Source organism: Lissotriton vulgaris, chromosome 2_1 (assembly GCF_964263255.1).
Source record: "Lissotriton vulgaris chromosome 2_1, aLisVul1.2, whole genome shotgun sequence".
In the NCBI taxonomy this organism is placed as follows: domain Eukaryota; kingdom Metazoa; phylum Chordata; class Amphibia; order Caudata; family Salamandridae; genus Lissotriton; species Lissotriton vulgaris.
Window position 1 is genome coordinate 1,290,510,421 of NC_141687.1, and position 14,516 is coordinate 1,290,524,936.

General features: G+C 47.9%; 1 protein-coding gene across 1 annotated transcript in view; it reads left to right on the plus strand.

The window, feature by feature from the left end:
• The window catches only part of LOC147732522 (carotenoid-cleaving dioxygenase, mitochondrial-like), a 481,496-nt gene extending 474,563 nt beyond the window's left edge, over positions 1–6,933 (plus strand). Inside the window, exon 10 of the mRNA XM_086954272.1 lies at positions 6,715–6,933. Coding sequence (XP_086810398.1) covers positions 6,715–6,933 — 219 coding nt within the window. The remainder of the gene's footprint in view (positions 1–6,714) is intronic.
• Positions 6,934–14,516: the final 7,583 nt, after the last annotated feature.

The following is a 14,516-nucleotide window of genomic DNA, read 5'->3' on the forward strand; positions in this document are numbered from 1 at the left end:
ATGGTGTTTGCTATGGAAGTGAACTTAGGTGTCCCTGAGAGCAGACGTGCAGCTGCATTCTGAATAGTCTGAAGCTTGGTGATAACCCTTACCTGAGCATTTAGAAAAAGTCCATTACAGTAATCTAGGGACTATAGTACTAGGGAGGTGACCAGGGTTTTGGCAGCAGAGTCCGGTAAAAATGGGAGAATTTTTCTGATCAGCCTTAGCTTGTGGTGGGCTGTTGCTGCTACCTTGTTTGCATGAGCTAGAAAGTTGAGGTCACCATCAAAGATTATGCCCAAATTCCTAACCTTAGAAGCCGGCCTGGGGGGGTCACCCATAGCTGCAGGCCACCAGGTTGCTGACCAGTCAGGAGAAAGAGGTCCAAAAATAAGCACCTCCGTTTTTCCGGAGTTCAGCTTAAGGCAGTTCGCTGCCATCCATTCTTCGATAGCTAGCATTCCACATTGAAAGCGCTCTGCCACCTCTGGTCCATTGTTTTTAATGGCTAGGACCAGTTGAGTGTCATCGGCGTATGAGGTTATGCTCTTCTTTCATCATAATATTTATCTCAGCCCCATAGCACGCATTATACAAGATTTTGGTATCTCTGTCGTGTCTTACGCGGATGATACGCAACTAGTCTTTTCAATCTCAGACACCCTGAATTCTGACCTCCGACAACTTACCCCGTGCCTCGAGAGAATTGGATTATGGATGCTTGATTGCAAACTTAAGTTGAACAGGGATAAAACGGAGCTGATGATTCTGGGCAATAGCCTGAATTCCCACGTTAATATCCCATGGCCTGTTACCTGGGGACCACCTCCGTCATCCAAACCAGCCATAAAAAATCTGGGCATGTGGCTAGATAAAAATCTCACAATGGAGACCCAGGCTAAAAAACACTCCAGCACCTGCTTCGGGACACTATACATGCTCAGAAATGTCATGCCTCTGCTCCCCGAAGATGGTAAAAAAAACGGTGGTCCAGGCCTTAGTGGTCTCAAGGCTGGACTACGGCAACTCCCTCTTCCTGGGATCCCCGAAATATGTAGTTAACCGTCTGCAAGTCGTCCAAAACGCAGCAGCTCGGTTACTACTAAACATACCCAGACGACAGTCAATTAATTACACCTAGTCTGAAGGAACTTCACTGGCACCCTGTTAAGGCAAGAATCAAATTTAAAGCACTCAATCTAGCTCATCGTGCTATGCACGGGAGGGGCCCTGCACTTATTCAAAAACTGGTTACCCACTACATTCCCCAACGACAACTGAGATCCAGCTCAAAATTCCTCATGAAGAGCACCATTGCTAAAGTAGCCAGATGGGGGGGTAGATCCTTTTCCCATCTAATACCCAAACTCTGGAACAGCTTGGATCCCGACATCCGATCCATCCAAAATGAAACCCAGTTCAGAAAAAAAATCAAGACCTGGCTCTTTCCACAAGGCTAGTCCCTCCCTCCTGCTCTTTTTTTCTCGCATCGCAGCGCTGAGATGCCCAAGGGTAGTCATGCACTTTACAAATCCCATAAACATAAACATAAACCTGTTGCATTTCAATAACGTCCACCCAGAATCCCTAAAAGAGAATCTTCCATTTGGTCAAGTCTTGCAATTAAGGAAAAATTGCTCAGGGAAAACTAATTTCTGAGTCTATGGTGAACATTCAACAGCAAAATTGAGGAAAGGTGAATTCCCCAAAAAGTATATAAAATGGGTGAAATAATGGTGCAAAATATTCCCTGTGATATAGTACTGAAACACAAAAAGAAACAGCAGGACTGAGTGACGTGTCACCACATATGATCCATTCTCCTACACCTTAAATAAGATGCTACTATCAGAAATTGTAAAATATTGACATTCATATCCTGAACTTTTACCAACCATTATTTGTATTTAAAAGAGGAAATCCGGGGGGCGTGGTCTCGCTGCAGGTGGAGTGAGACACACGCTTTTGAGGCTCCGGGCCGCCGCTGGCGAAATCAGCGTTTAAAGCTTGCAATCAGCACTGGTGGGGCCTTACCTGGGGGCAACTGTCTACAGTGAAGACCTGGGCTGCTTCCTGGGGGCCTGGCGACTCTCCTGGCCGGTGAATAGCGGAGTGTACAGCGGGGGTCAGTGCGGGCTCCGGCCTGAGGGAACGCGCCCGCCATTTTGAGGAGCCAGGTCTTGAGCGCTCCAGAGTGGGCGATCCTTGCAAACCCACGCTTGGTGGTGAACGTCGGAGGTGCGGGGCCCAGGTCCCGGGCTCGAACTGCTCTCTCCCTAACATTCCTGGTGGCGCCCTGGAGAGTAACTGCCTGTTATCCCTGGCGGGAAAGCGCCCGCCATTTCGCATCGCCTGCCCTGGAGTGCCCCTGAATAGCCGTCACCTCGGAGAGGGGGCCTGGATTGGAGATCACAGCCGCCTGTGGGGCCAAGCACACGGTGAGACCCTGGGGGCTGGGAGGCGCCGGGCTGGACGTCTGGGGAGTGCCCGATCTTAGGTTTGACTGCATTGCCGCCATCTTCGGCCTACACAAATCAGGGCCTTGCTGGGGCAGACCTGAGTTAGAAGCCCACCCCTGCTGAGGTGCCCTACACCTAATGAGACACTCAGCCGCTAAGAGATCGCCTGCACTGTGACCTAAGCGGAGGAGCGGGAGCAGCCCAGAGATGGCCGGGCTCGAGCCAGGATTGTGCAGCGACCAGGGAGGAGGCAGACTGCGCTGGCGGGAGAGAGCCAATCCCTTCAAGGACGCCCGCCATTTTGGGTATCGCCTTGACCCCGGGGGACTGCACCGGGGGCCTCTGGAGTTGCTGGAGTGAGGCCCTGTGAGCGGTGCCTGCTCCGGACGGAAGGAAAGGCCGCCAGAAGAACCAAAGTACCACGAGTTCACTGGTCAGCTGGCTGGTAACCCGGGGAGAAGAGCTGCCCACCATTTTTCTGCAGTGGGGAACCTCAGGCCTGGACAGTGTTAATCAATCGCCGGCAGAGAGGTCCGGAAGCGTGGGTCCCCGACAGGTACAGGGGCAGTAGGGTGCCGGTGCCACTGCTGGGGGACATCGCTTGCGCTCTGGGCCACATGCAGTTTTGCTCCCCCTGTCATACCCTTGGGACATAGGGCACACCCCGGAGGCGGCTCCCCTGCCCTAAGCATCTGCACCAGCAGGCCGGCCCTTTGCCTGATACCCGAGTGCAGCGCGTCACTTTGCCGCCATCACCTACGACATATGCGGAGGCTTCCTGCATGCTGGTGCCCCCTCCTGAGTCTTCACCTGAGATCTAAATACCCACTGCAAGCAGGCGTGAGAGGCCATAACCATTGGCGGACGACTGCTTGGAAGGCCCAGGAGACTCCTTTTCCACAGAAAAGGTTAGTGATCCGTGACGTCTGCAAGTTCATACCGCCCTGACACTAAACAATTGGCAGAAACTTGGAACACTACACTGTGTTCCCACTAGGAGCTTCAGGAGGGCCCACACCTCAACTGACATGGGCAGAATTCTGCTGGGCTGGGTGCTCCCTCATAAAGGTTTGCGACAGATCTTCTCTACTCAGTTGGCAGACTACCCTACAATGCACAGGATGTCCTGATGGAGCCGTGTCACCTATAGGCTTGTAGGTTGCCGCAACCAATTGAATCACTCTGTCTCCAGTAGTCAGGCTGCATGACTCCCCTATGCCTTAAGGCAGGCTCTAACCCACCAACGAGGCAATGCAACGCCCCCTTCCTGCTTTTTTGCCTTACTACACAAGGTGCTTCACTGGACATTTGTTGTATGCCACGACGGCGGCGGCCTGGGGCTGCGTCCCAGACTTCTTGATCTACTTTACAGCCCGATGACCGACCCCCACACCTATTCCTGGGAGAGTGACATCTCCGGGACAGCCTGTGCCGGTGTGCCTGGCTACTCCCTGGACTGGATTAGGATGTTGTTGGCCATGTTGGCCAATACAGTTACTATATTGTTTTCTTTGTATCTATCCTCCCCTCCTCCTTCATCTCCATACCTGTCCCCTTGGCGGGGGGGGGACACCTGAACGCTAGGGAAAACCTCCAGGGGTTATCCACTTCCAGGGACCATTTGCTAGCCCCAGCGACACTACCATACAGTAGCTGACTATGACCTCTGTTCCATGTTTGAGGGTCCTTTCTCTCATTGTGAAAGGGCTCAATCCCCCCCATAAGCGCCGCCAAATATGGTGCTACTTATTGTTGCAGAACCCGGACATCATTCTCTTACAAGAGATCCACCTCCTTAGGTACGATGTCAAGCTCATGTCTCATCTACACTTTCCACACCAGTTTTGGTCCTCGGCAGTTACCAAGACAGCGGGCATCGCCATTCTTTGTAGGGCGGGCATTCCACAGGGCGACACTAAAGAAGTCCGGGACATGGAGGGAAGGTTTTTTAAAGTGGAGGTCAGGAGAGGGCATCGCACACTCACCCTCTGCAATGTGTACGTGCCAAACCAGGACCAAGATGCTTTTCTGCGCAGGGTTATTCCCGAACAGATCGGGCCGGCGAATACGGACCTCATAGTTGGGGGAGATTTTAATTTGGTTTGGGATACTGAGATGGATCGTAGCGGGTGCCTTCCATGGGGTGGGCGCTATGTCGGCGGCAACGAAAAACTCCCTTACTGCTTTAAATATTATAGATGTCTGGCGTTACCATTCGCCTGAGGCTTACAACTCACACCCGCTCATACTCTCGCATTGATTTTCTCTTTGTCTCCCACTCGCTGATTGGGGACACCCTTTCTGCCGACACCTCCGACATTTCAATCTCCAACCATGCACACGTGGAACTACTCCTCCATGAGCGCTTTGCACACCCCATACGGCCTACAAGATGGCAGTTTCCGCCCCATATTCTTAGGGATCCAGTGGATAGGGAAGAACTCCAATCAGCCATCATATCTTACTTTGAAACAAACGACCTCCCTGACACGCCCCTTCCTGTTTTGTGGGATGCATTTAGAGCCACGATAAGGGGTGTGCTCATGTCCCTTGCTATCGCAAGGGCATGAGAAGCTCGCCTGTTTGAGAAACTGGATCAGGAAGGGCCCTTGTCAAGCCATAAGCGATGCCTGGCGGTCCTCAGGGGTCAGCTTAGGGCCCACAGGACGAATACAGCGGAACACGCCTTACTTGCATTACGGCAGCGCTACTACGATAGAGGAGACAAAGTAGGAACGGTGATGGCATGTCGCCTGTGGGTGAGGGCAGCCAAAGCTCGCATCGCGAAACTTAAGCTAGGAGACGGATCATGGGCCACTACGGAAGTTGATAAGCTTCGAACGTTTCAAGATTATTATGCATCACTTTACGCTCGAGACTCACCCACCCCAACTCAGATTTCCGCCACCTTAGACGCTTGTGATTGGGAACCCTTGGGCGACTACCACTCTGAGCTCCTAGAGGAACCAATCACACTGGAGAAGCTAACTGGTGCCCTCAAGGAACTTCCACTGGGAAAAACACTGGGCCCTGATGGGCTCCCAGTCCTGTTCTACTGCACCTTCTTGCCATATCTCCAAACGTACCTGCTACGCCTTTTTAACTCATTCACGGACACTGTCGGGCCGTCCCCTGATATTGTAATGGCGGAAATAGCCTCATACCAAAGCCTGGGAAAGATCACACACTGTGCTCTTCTTTTCGCCCCATTGCCTTGTTAAATACAGATCTTAAATTATAAACTTAAAATCCTGGCTAAACGGCTTAGCGAACCTTACATCGTCAGACCTGATCAAGTAGGCTTTATCCAACAACGTCAAGTAGCAGAAAACGTGCGGCGAGTAGCGCATCTTGTAGGGAAGGCGCGGCACTGGGGGACCCCGGCTTGTCTGCTCTCATTAGACGCCGAAAAGGCGGTCGACCGGGTGGACTGGGGATTTCTTCACGCTGTCTTGCAGAAAGTAGGTCTAGGGCCACGCATGATAGCGCGCATCTTGACCCCTTACATTTCTCCCCTCGCTAGGGTACGTGTTAATGGCCAACTTACACAGCCCATCTCTATTCTCAGGGGCACCTGGCAGGGCTGCCCCCTGTCGCCCCTATTGTTTGCCCTGGTAGTAGAGCCTCTTGCTATTATGGTGCGCGGGTCACCTAACATCCGTGGCATTACACTTGGGGGTATAGAACATAAGATTGCCCTTTTCGATTACGATTTACTCCTTACCCTGACGGACCTGTTGCACTCGCTTCCCGCAGTGCATACTCTGCTCCAATTCTACGAGCAAGAGTCTGGACTTAAAATTGCAACATGTTACTTTTTCATCATTGCTGCAATAGCATATGTAAACGCCACTATTCTTGTCTCATGCTGATGTCATCTCCTGCTTCATAGATTGAAGGCATTTCACACACAAAAAAAAAATAAGGTAAGTAGTGTAAGATTTTGATTGTTAATGCTAGTAGAATGTATTTACCAATAAAGGATACCATATTGTATTTCCAAAAACTTTACTGTTCATTTTAAGTTAGAGATTTTAATATAGCCAATATTGCTGTGGAGATCTTACCTACACAAATATGTGGACATTATTCTGAGTTGCAACCTGAGCCAAACGTTTTGCAAGAATAAGCAGTTTAATAAGCAGTTTAATTTGGAAGGGAGCAACTTGAAATCTCAAATTTTGCAGATTCTAGCTTAGTCATGCTCTCTAGACAAGCATGTGAGACAACAAGATTTGCTGTATGCTCTTATGTTTTCATACTCCTCTTGCAGGTTTGGTGTACTTATGAAAGCCTACATGATGATACAGTGGAAAAAGTGGGTGGTGTGGAGCTTCCCCATATTAACTACTCCAAGTACAACGCAAAAAAGTATGACTTCTTCTATGGCTGTGGTTTTGGGCATATTGTGCCAGATTCCTTAATAAAGATGGATTTAAAAACCAAAGCGATGAAGGTAAGAGCAATCATGGAACCAATAACACATAAATGAAAATGAATAACTGTAGGTACTATTTTCAGAATTCATGGCAGTACATCTTGCCTGGAGCACACCGAAAAGGTAAGTATCCAAAACAGTGGTATAGGTATGTTGACAACAGTCCCCAATCAATAGCATAGATCAAAATGTGTTTTTATTCTAGTCTTCAAGAGATCATGTTTCTAGTTACATAAAGGTCAATAGCTGATGTAGAGGCATATACGGTGAAGTTAACATGTGGACAGACTCAGCAATATATTATTGCAACCAAACATTGATACAGTAGAAGATTTCTTCAGACAATACAGCCATCTCTCTCTTAAAGACCGGTCTCTTGAAGACCGGAATAAAAAGAAAATTAAGCCTACGCTACTGATTGTGAATGAGTATGTCAGCGTGAAGAATGTATATTTAAGATTTAGGGCCAGATTTATATTCTGACGGATTGGCCTGTTTCTCCGCCAGGCGGCGAAGTAATTTGCTATTTTGCCCAGATGGAGATGCAACCCATCAGATTTAGAAATTACTACTAATAACTGCTGAGGCAGTCATTTCTTAAAACATTGCCAGGAACTGATGTCACATTGGTTCCTGTCAATCCTTTGTTCAGTTTGGCGCAGGGCTCCGTCCACACGATGGAGCCATGCACCAAACAGTTTTTTTTTTCTTTCAAAAAGAAAATTCCAAAGCAGGATTTTCTTTTTAAAATAAGGACAATGCCCCCTCACCATGGGAGTCATCTCCCATGGTGAAGGGGGTATTTTGTGTTTTTTACCGTTCCTTACCGCCAGGGTTTGCCTGGTGGTGATGGCTCGATAAAAATGGCTGTATGTCCGTATTGGATGGACTGACATGTAGCCAATTTTCCAATGTCCATTACTTATTTGGGCTGTCAGAGATATTTGGCCATGGCAGTGGTGGAGTAGTCACCATCATGGCTAAACAATGCTCCCCTCGCATTTCAATTGGGTGGGCGAATCACTGTGTTGGTGGGAAGGAACACCGTTGCTCCTGTGGGAGGGGGTCTAGTCCTAGCCATGATTGGAGTCTGAAAGATGTGCTTCACCTCGCCTCCCCCACCTTAGGGGTGTAGTTGGCAGAGGTGGGCTTACCTCCTATTCTTCTTAAGTATTCCTCTCCAAAGTGGGGGTATAAATTGGAGGCTCCCATCTGCTACTAGCAGCAGTGGCTGGGGCTACATTACAAAGTCTATTGAGAGGGAAGGGGTCCCAGCAAGGAAACATACATATTAACCAAAATTAATTAGAAATAATACACATAGTAAGTCTACAATGTTTTAATCACAAAGTAGATAAAGCAGGGATATAGTATCCAACATTATTCATTTTATAAAGGTTGAACAGTGCCCCTGGGGAGTACGGGAGTAGTGATATGGTGAGGATAGTGAAGGTGGGGATAGTGACAGTAAAAGTAAGCAACAGTCTCAAATAATTATGAGTAAATTGTATTATAAGGACAATGATAAATCCAGATAGTCCGTTTAAACAAACACATGCCCCATGTATTGCATAATTGACATAGTCTCAGACGTGGGGCTGGGGTGTAATGGAGGGTTGTCGACGTTTCGACCCACTGGATGGCAGGAATTAGTCGAAACCTTGCGGCGGGGTCTTCATCAGGACTGGTGGGGGGCTAGCAACCTATTGGTATTAACAATTGAGTACAAAATTACTAACTCATGTATTACAAACCAAAAATGGATAATTTAAATGGGCACACGGTCTGTGAAGAGCATACCTCAATTAATCGGTGCTCATCTGTAGAATGGATTCCGCTGTCAATGAATCCTAAGAAGATTAAAAACAAATTGCAGTGGGCTGTCTAATGGGGGCTAAGATATATACCACGAGCTCAAAATGGCCAGTGTGTTAAATTAAAAGAACTTACGTCTAGATGCGAGTGGCTGGAGCGGAAAAATGGCCCGGGAACGCTGGGCAGGAATTCATCAAACGAAGTGTCTGAAGAAACAATAATGAGGGGCTAAGTAGATCTTTTCATATTAGGACTGAAAGCAGTATCCGAAATCAAAAAATGTCACCCTGATGGCTTACCCGGGGAAGGGGAATGAGTGACTGTCGTTCCCAAATAGCGAGGCGCTGTAAGTTCATTCCAGAGTCGCCCGCTAAAATAAAAGGAAGAGGAGCAAGGCATAAGTTACTGGCGTGCTCGTCGGGGACGCTGGGCAGCGCGTGGTGAAAACAACGCCACGTAAGCCAAAGGGCTTACCGGTTCTGAAGACGCTCCGGTGTATAGGTCAAACCGGCGTGATCCCAGCCAAATGAGTGCTGGCTACACGGCTTCCTGGTAATTCTTCAGTAACTATGGGAACAGAGCCACGTGGTGAAGGGTTCCGTATAGACATAGTAAAAAGACTATGTAAGGAACATGTTATCGGTATATGTTCAAGTTATAAATCATCATCCAAACAATTGAAGAATTGGATGTATTGTTGTTCGTGATGGTTAGAGTATATTAATGAATTAAATAAAATAGGAATCACGAATGGGGATAGGGGTGTGTAATAATGTCCGGGATAGTGAGGGAATCTAGATTAGATCAAGGAACAGAGAAGTCGTTGGGTGAAACAAATTCACTAGAGATGACATGGTCAATGGTGTACCTGTCAGAGTTCGATAAAGCCACGATATGTTTCCAAAAAATAAATTAAATAAATTGTTCAATGAAAGCATGATGTGTCCATTGTAAAGAAGTGGGACGTGTAATTACAACAACAATTAGCCAATTGTAGTTGGGAAAAAAGGGGGGGTAATTCCATTAATATATACAGATGGCGTACCTATCACACGATGGTAAGGCCATATTACATTGTCATGAAATGAAAGTCATATTGCCCTAACAGAGTAACCTATATTCATACCGAGAAAGAGAGCAGTCTCAATTCTTGGACCGATGGGTACCTGCGAAAGGATGGTGGAAAACATACTGGTTAGGTCACAAGAAAGTATATCACAGTTGAGGTCAAGAACATAACATTATTGGTGACCAGATCAAATGAGGATCCGTGTCTGTACATGTATATTAACAATTCAGCAAGTGTCAGTTCGTAATGATAATACATTTGGACAGGTTTAAGGTAGGATAGCTAGTTGTGAAAATGAACTATCATATTCATTGAGACCTGATTGGATCGAATCAAAAAAGAACATCCATTTAAGTTCCCGGGTGTTGAGAATGGTTGCAATATTACCACCACGGGGTCCTAATGTCACTTTTTCAAGTATCACCCACTTGAGGCTTTCAGGAGAATGGGACGTCAGTCTAAAGTGATCGACCAGAGGTGCCCCTACAACGTCACACCTGATCCTGCTCATGTGTTGAAGGATGCGCACTTTCGCCTTTTGTTGTGTCTGGCCGATGTAGATTAAATCACAAGGGCATATTATTGCATAAATGATGTTCAGTGTGTTGCAATTACTGAATGACTTAAGCTGCACCTTCACATGATTATGTTGGAATTCTTTCGTCTGAATCGTGGAGTCACATGCCTTACAATGGCCGCATCTAAAATGACCTATTATGGGTGGAAGATTCCATAACGATGTTAGGGTGGGTTGGTCAGGAGTGGGCAGAAGAGAGCGTACCACATGGTCTTTCACACTTTTAGCTTTCTTGAAAGCATGCAGCGGAGTGCATGCTTGCTGGATGTCATCAGATATCAATTTCCAGTGGTGATTTATGATCCGCTTGATCTTGTTGCTCTTAGTAGAGAAAGGGGTGACACAGACTAATCGATCCTGTTCATGGGTGACAGGATCTTTAGGAACCAAGAGGTGTTCCCGGGGATAGAACCAAGCTCTTTTCCGTGCTTTGGTGACTAGTCGCCTCGGATATCCTCGCTGTTGGAGACGTTTGGACAGGTCATCCGATTGTTCTAAATAGTGCTCCTTGACGGAGCAGTTCCTGCGTATGCGCAAAAACTGTCCAAATGGCAGATTGTCCCGTAGCGCTCGAGGGTGATGGCTGTTGTACTGTAATAGCGAATTCCTCTCTGATGGTTTACGGAATAATGTAGTTAGCAAGTGGCCTTGGCAGCTGGCCTTAGAAGTTTCCCTCTTGAGTAGGGAAGAGGTGTGGCGTCGCGGCCAGGCCGACTGAAGCTAGGTAACTGGGGTTCTGTTGCATTACCCAGGTAGGTGGAGGGGTACTGCAACAGAACCCCATTTTCTCACACCTCCCCTTTAAAAAAAAAAGTCCCTGAGAATGGGGTCTCCAGGGCCAGGCCCTGTGAAAGACCCCCGCCTTGCACGGCAGAAGGTCATGTGCATTGTAGGGTTGACTGCCTTTGGCGTGGTTGGTCACAGGGCCTGGTCATGCTGCAGGCCATAGACCATGCCCAGGGTGAGATTGGCTTCAAGCGCAGGGGTTGCCCGCAGGGCCAGGCCTAGTGGCCAACCCCCCACCGTGCATGACCGAGGCCCCATGTGGGGGATTGGCGTTAGGTCAGGCCCTGTAGTCAACCCGCCATGGTGCACGGACCAATGGCTGTGCATAGCGGGGTGTTGGATTTACCTATTGTAATTATTAGTTTACTTAAAAGAAACACTAGAAATTCACAGAAAAAAACAAAAGTTAAAGTAACATTATAGTTAGGTGTGATAAAAATATCTCTTTTTATTAAAAAAGGTGAAAGTAATGTTATAGTTATGTGAATTTGTCAGTGACAATATTAACTTTTTGAACTAAAAATACACAGAAATTCACCAGTTATAGTTGCAGACCGAACTATACCTTGCACCCCCACTGGGGACTGCTTATAACCTCCCATATGACATTACCCATGACATGTACTATGACATCCCTGATGGCATCTCAGATTAGTTTAGCAGTCCCAGGGGACAGGGTCCCCAGGGCATTTAGAGGCACAGGGAGGAGGTCCTTGCGGCCCTCCTCCCTTTAAAAAATACAGTGAGCCCCAGGGGATTGTGTCCCCAGGGCTTAATTCTGCCTTGGGGCTTCCATGCTCTCCTCCCCATAAACATTTTCGGGCCACGGGTATAGGGTCCTTGGGGCCAAAAATGGCTTAGGGAAGGGGTCCGCGCACACCCCTACCCATAAACATATTTCTGTCCCTCTGGGATGGGGTCCCCAGGGTCGAAAAGGGACCGGAGAGGGCTCCATGTGCCCCCCTAAAAATTCTTCGGGCGTAAGGGAATGGGGTCATTGGGGCAGAAAACAGTTGTGCGGCCATCCTCCCCAAAAAATAAAAAGCATCTTCCCTGGGGCCCTGGCCCAACCCCAGGGGTTAAAAAAGAAGTGCGGTAGACAATGCTTCTTTTTTGCCAGGGATTCACATACCCTTTGCAAATCTGGGGCAAAATAAAAAAAAAAACATTTTTGATCCCAGAATGGGTCCTTCTAGGACCCCACTATCAGGTCTACGGGGTCAGGGTATTCCTACCCTGCCCCCTTGTTGTTTTTACCTTTTTTAGGAATCGGGACTGAGTCTCAAGTCCTAAGATGCCTGCCACCACTTCCTGGTTGAGGTGGTGGCAGCCAACTAGTCAGTTCTCGCTTTGAGATGTACTGGTTCCACGAATCCTCCGCGGAGTTAAATATTCACATTTTTTAGCCTTCATTTCTCCATAACTACTGAACGGATTTACACCAAAATATAAAATGCACTCTTTCTGGACCAAGATTTAGCTTTCTGTCAAATTTGGTGTACATCCATTCAGCGGTTTGGGCTGTAACAGTGTCTAAGGTTCCTATGGAAAAAGAAATGAGGGAAACGTGTTTTGGGACCCCCTTTTTCTTAGCCCACACTTGATGGATCACTCTGAAACATCCCATGTGCAAACTAGCCAAAAAGAAGCACTTCTGTGGAAGGTTTCATGGAAATTCATCGAACCAGGCCAAAGTTATTAGCAGCACATTGTTGTGCATGGAAAGTTTCAGGGCGATCTGTCAAGCAGGGGTCGAGGAAAACAAGCATTTGCAATGCAATAGGTCTCGCATTAGGAAAGTTTGAGCTATTGATCATGTAAATGAATTTTTTTTATTTATGTGTTGGTTTTGAAAATAGCTAAATTAATAGCTTTGTCATTTACAATGCCAATAGTTATAACTTTCGCAAATGTGACACCTATAGCATTTGCAATGCAACATGTTTTGTATTTACGTGACTTAGATGTATTGATATTACAAATAACAATGGCTTTTAATTTTTAAAAATAATTAATACTTAAATAAAAGTGATTGTAATTTATAATGGCAATAGCTTAAAATTTTGTAAGTAACTTTTGTGAAGATTATGTTCAGTGTATTTTATTGTGACGAAAATCCAAGAACAGAAGTGAAATACTAACATCTTTTTGTGACATTTGTAATAAAGCTTGAAACATTGAGAGAACATATTTGAACCAGTTGTTGTTGAATGGTTGCACAGATTGATGCTGTGATGGCACGGAGTGATGTTATGGTGGCGACGAGTGATGCTGTGGCGTTCGGTGATGCTGTGGTAGCGCATAGTGATGTTGTGGTGCCCCTGAGTGATGCTGTGGTGGCCCTGAGTGATGCTGTGGAGGCCGTGAGTGATGCTGTGGAGGCCGTGAGTGATGCTGTGGAGGCCGTGAGTGATGCTGTGGAGGCTCTGAGTGATGCTGTGGAGGCCCTGAGTGATGCTGTGGAGGCCTTGAGTGATGCTGTGGAGGCCCTGAGTGATGCTGTGGTGACGCATAATAATGTTGTGGTAGCGCATAGTGATGCTGTGGTGTTCCAGAGTGATGCTGTAGTGTTCCAGAGTGATGCTGTGGTGGTGCTGAGTGATGCTGTGGTGGTGCTAAGTGATGCTGTGGGGGTGCTGAGTGATGCTGTGGTGGTGCTGAGTGATGCTGTGGTGGTGCTGAGTGGTGCTGTGGTGGTGCTGAGTGGTGCTGTGGTGGTGCTAAGTGATGCTGTGGTGGTGCTGAGTAGTGCTGTGGTGGTGCTGAGTGATGACATGGTGGTGCTGAGTGGTGCTGTGGTGGTGCTGAGTGATAATGTGGTGGTGCTGAGTGGTGCTGTGGTGGTGCTGAGTGATGCTGGGGTGGTGCTGAGTGATGCTGGGGTGGTGCTGAGTGATGCTGTGGTGGTGCTGAATGATGCTGTGGTGGTGCTGAGTGATGCTGTGGTGGTGCTGAGTGATGCTGTGGTGGTGCTGAGTGATGCTGTGGTGGTGCTGAGTGGTGCTGTGGTGGTGCTGAGTGATGCTGTGGTGGTGCTGAGTGGTGCTGTGGTGGTGCTGAGTGATAATGTGGTGGTGCTGACTGATGCTGTAGTGGTGCTGAGTGATGCTGGGGTGTTGCTGAGTGATGCTGTGGTGGCGCTGAGTGGTGTTGTGGTGGTGCTGAGTGATGCTGTGATGGTGCTGTGGTGGTGCTGAGTGGTGCTGTGGTGGTGCTGATTGATGCTATGGTGGTGCTGAGTGGTGCTGTGGTGGTGCTAAGTAATGCTGTGGTGGTGCTGAGTGATGCTGTGGTGGTGCTAAGTGATGCTGTGGGGGTGCTGAGTGATGCTGTGGTGGTGCTGAGTGATGCTGTGGCGGTGCTGAGTGGTGCTGTGGTGGTGCTGAGTGG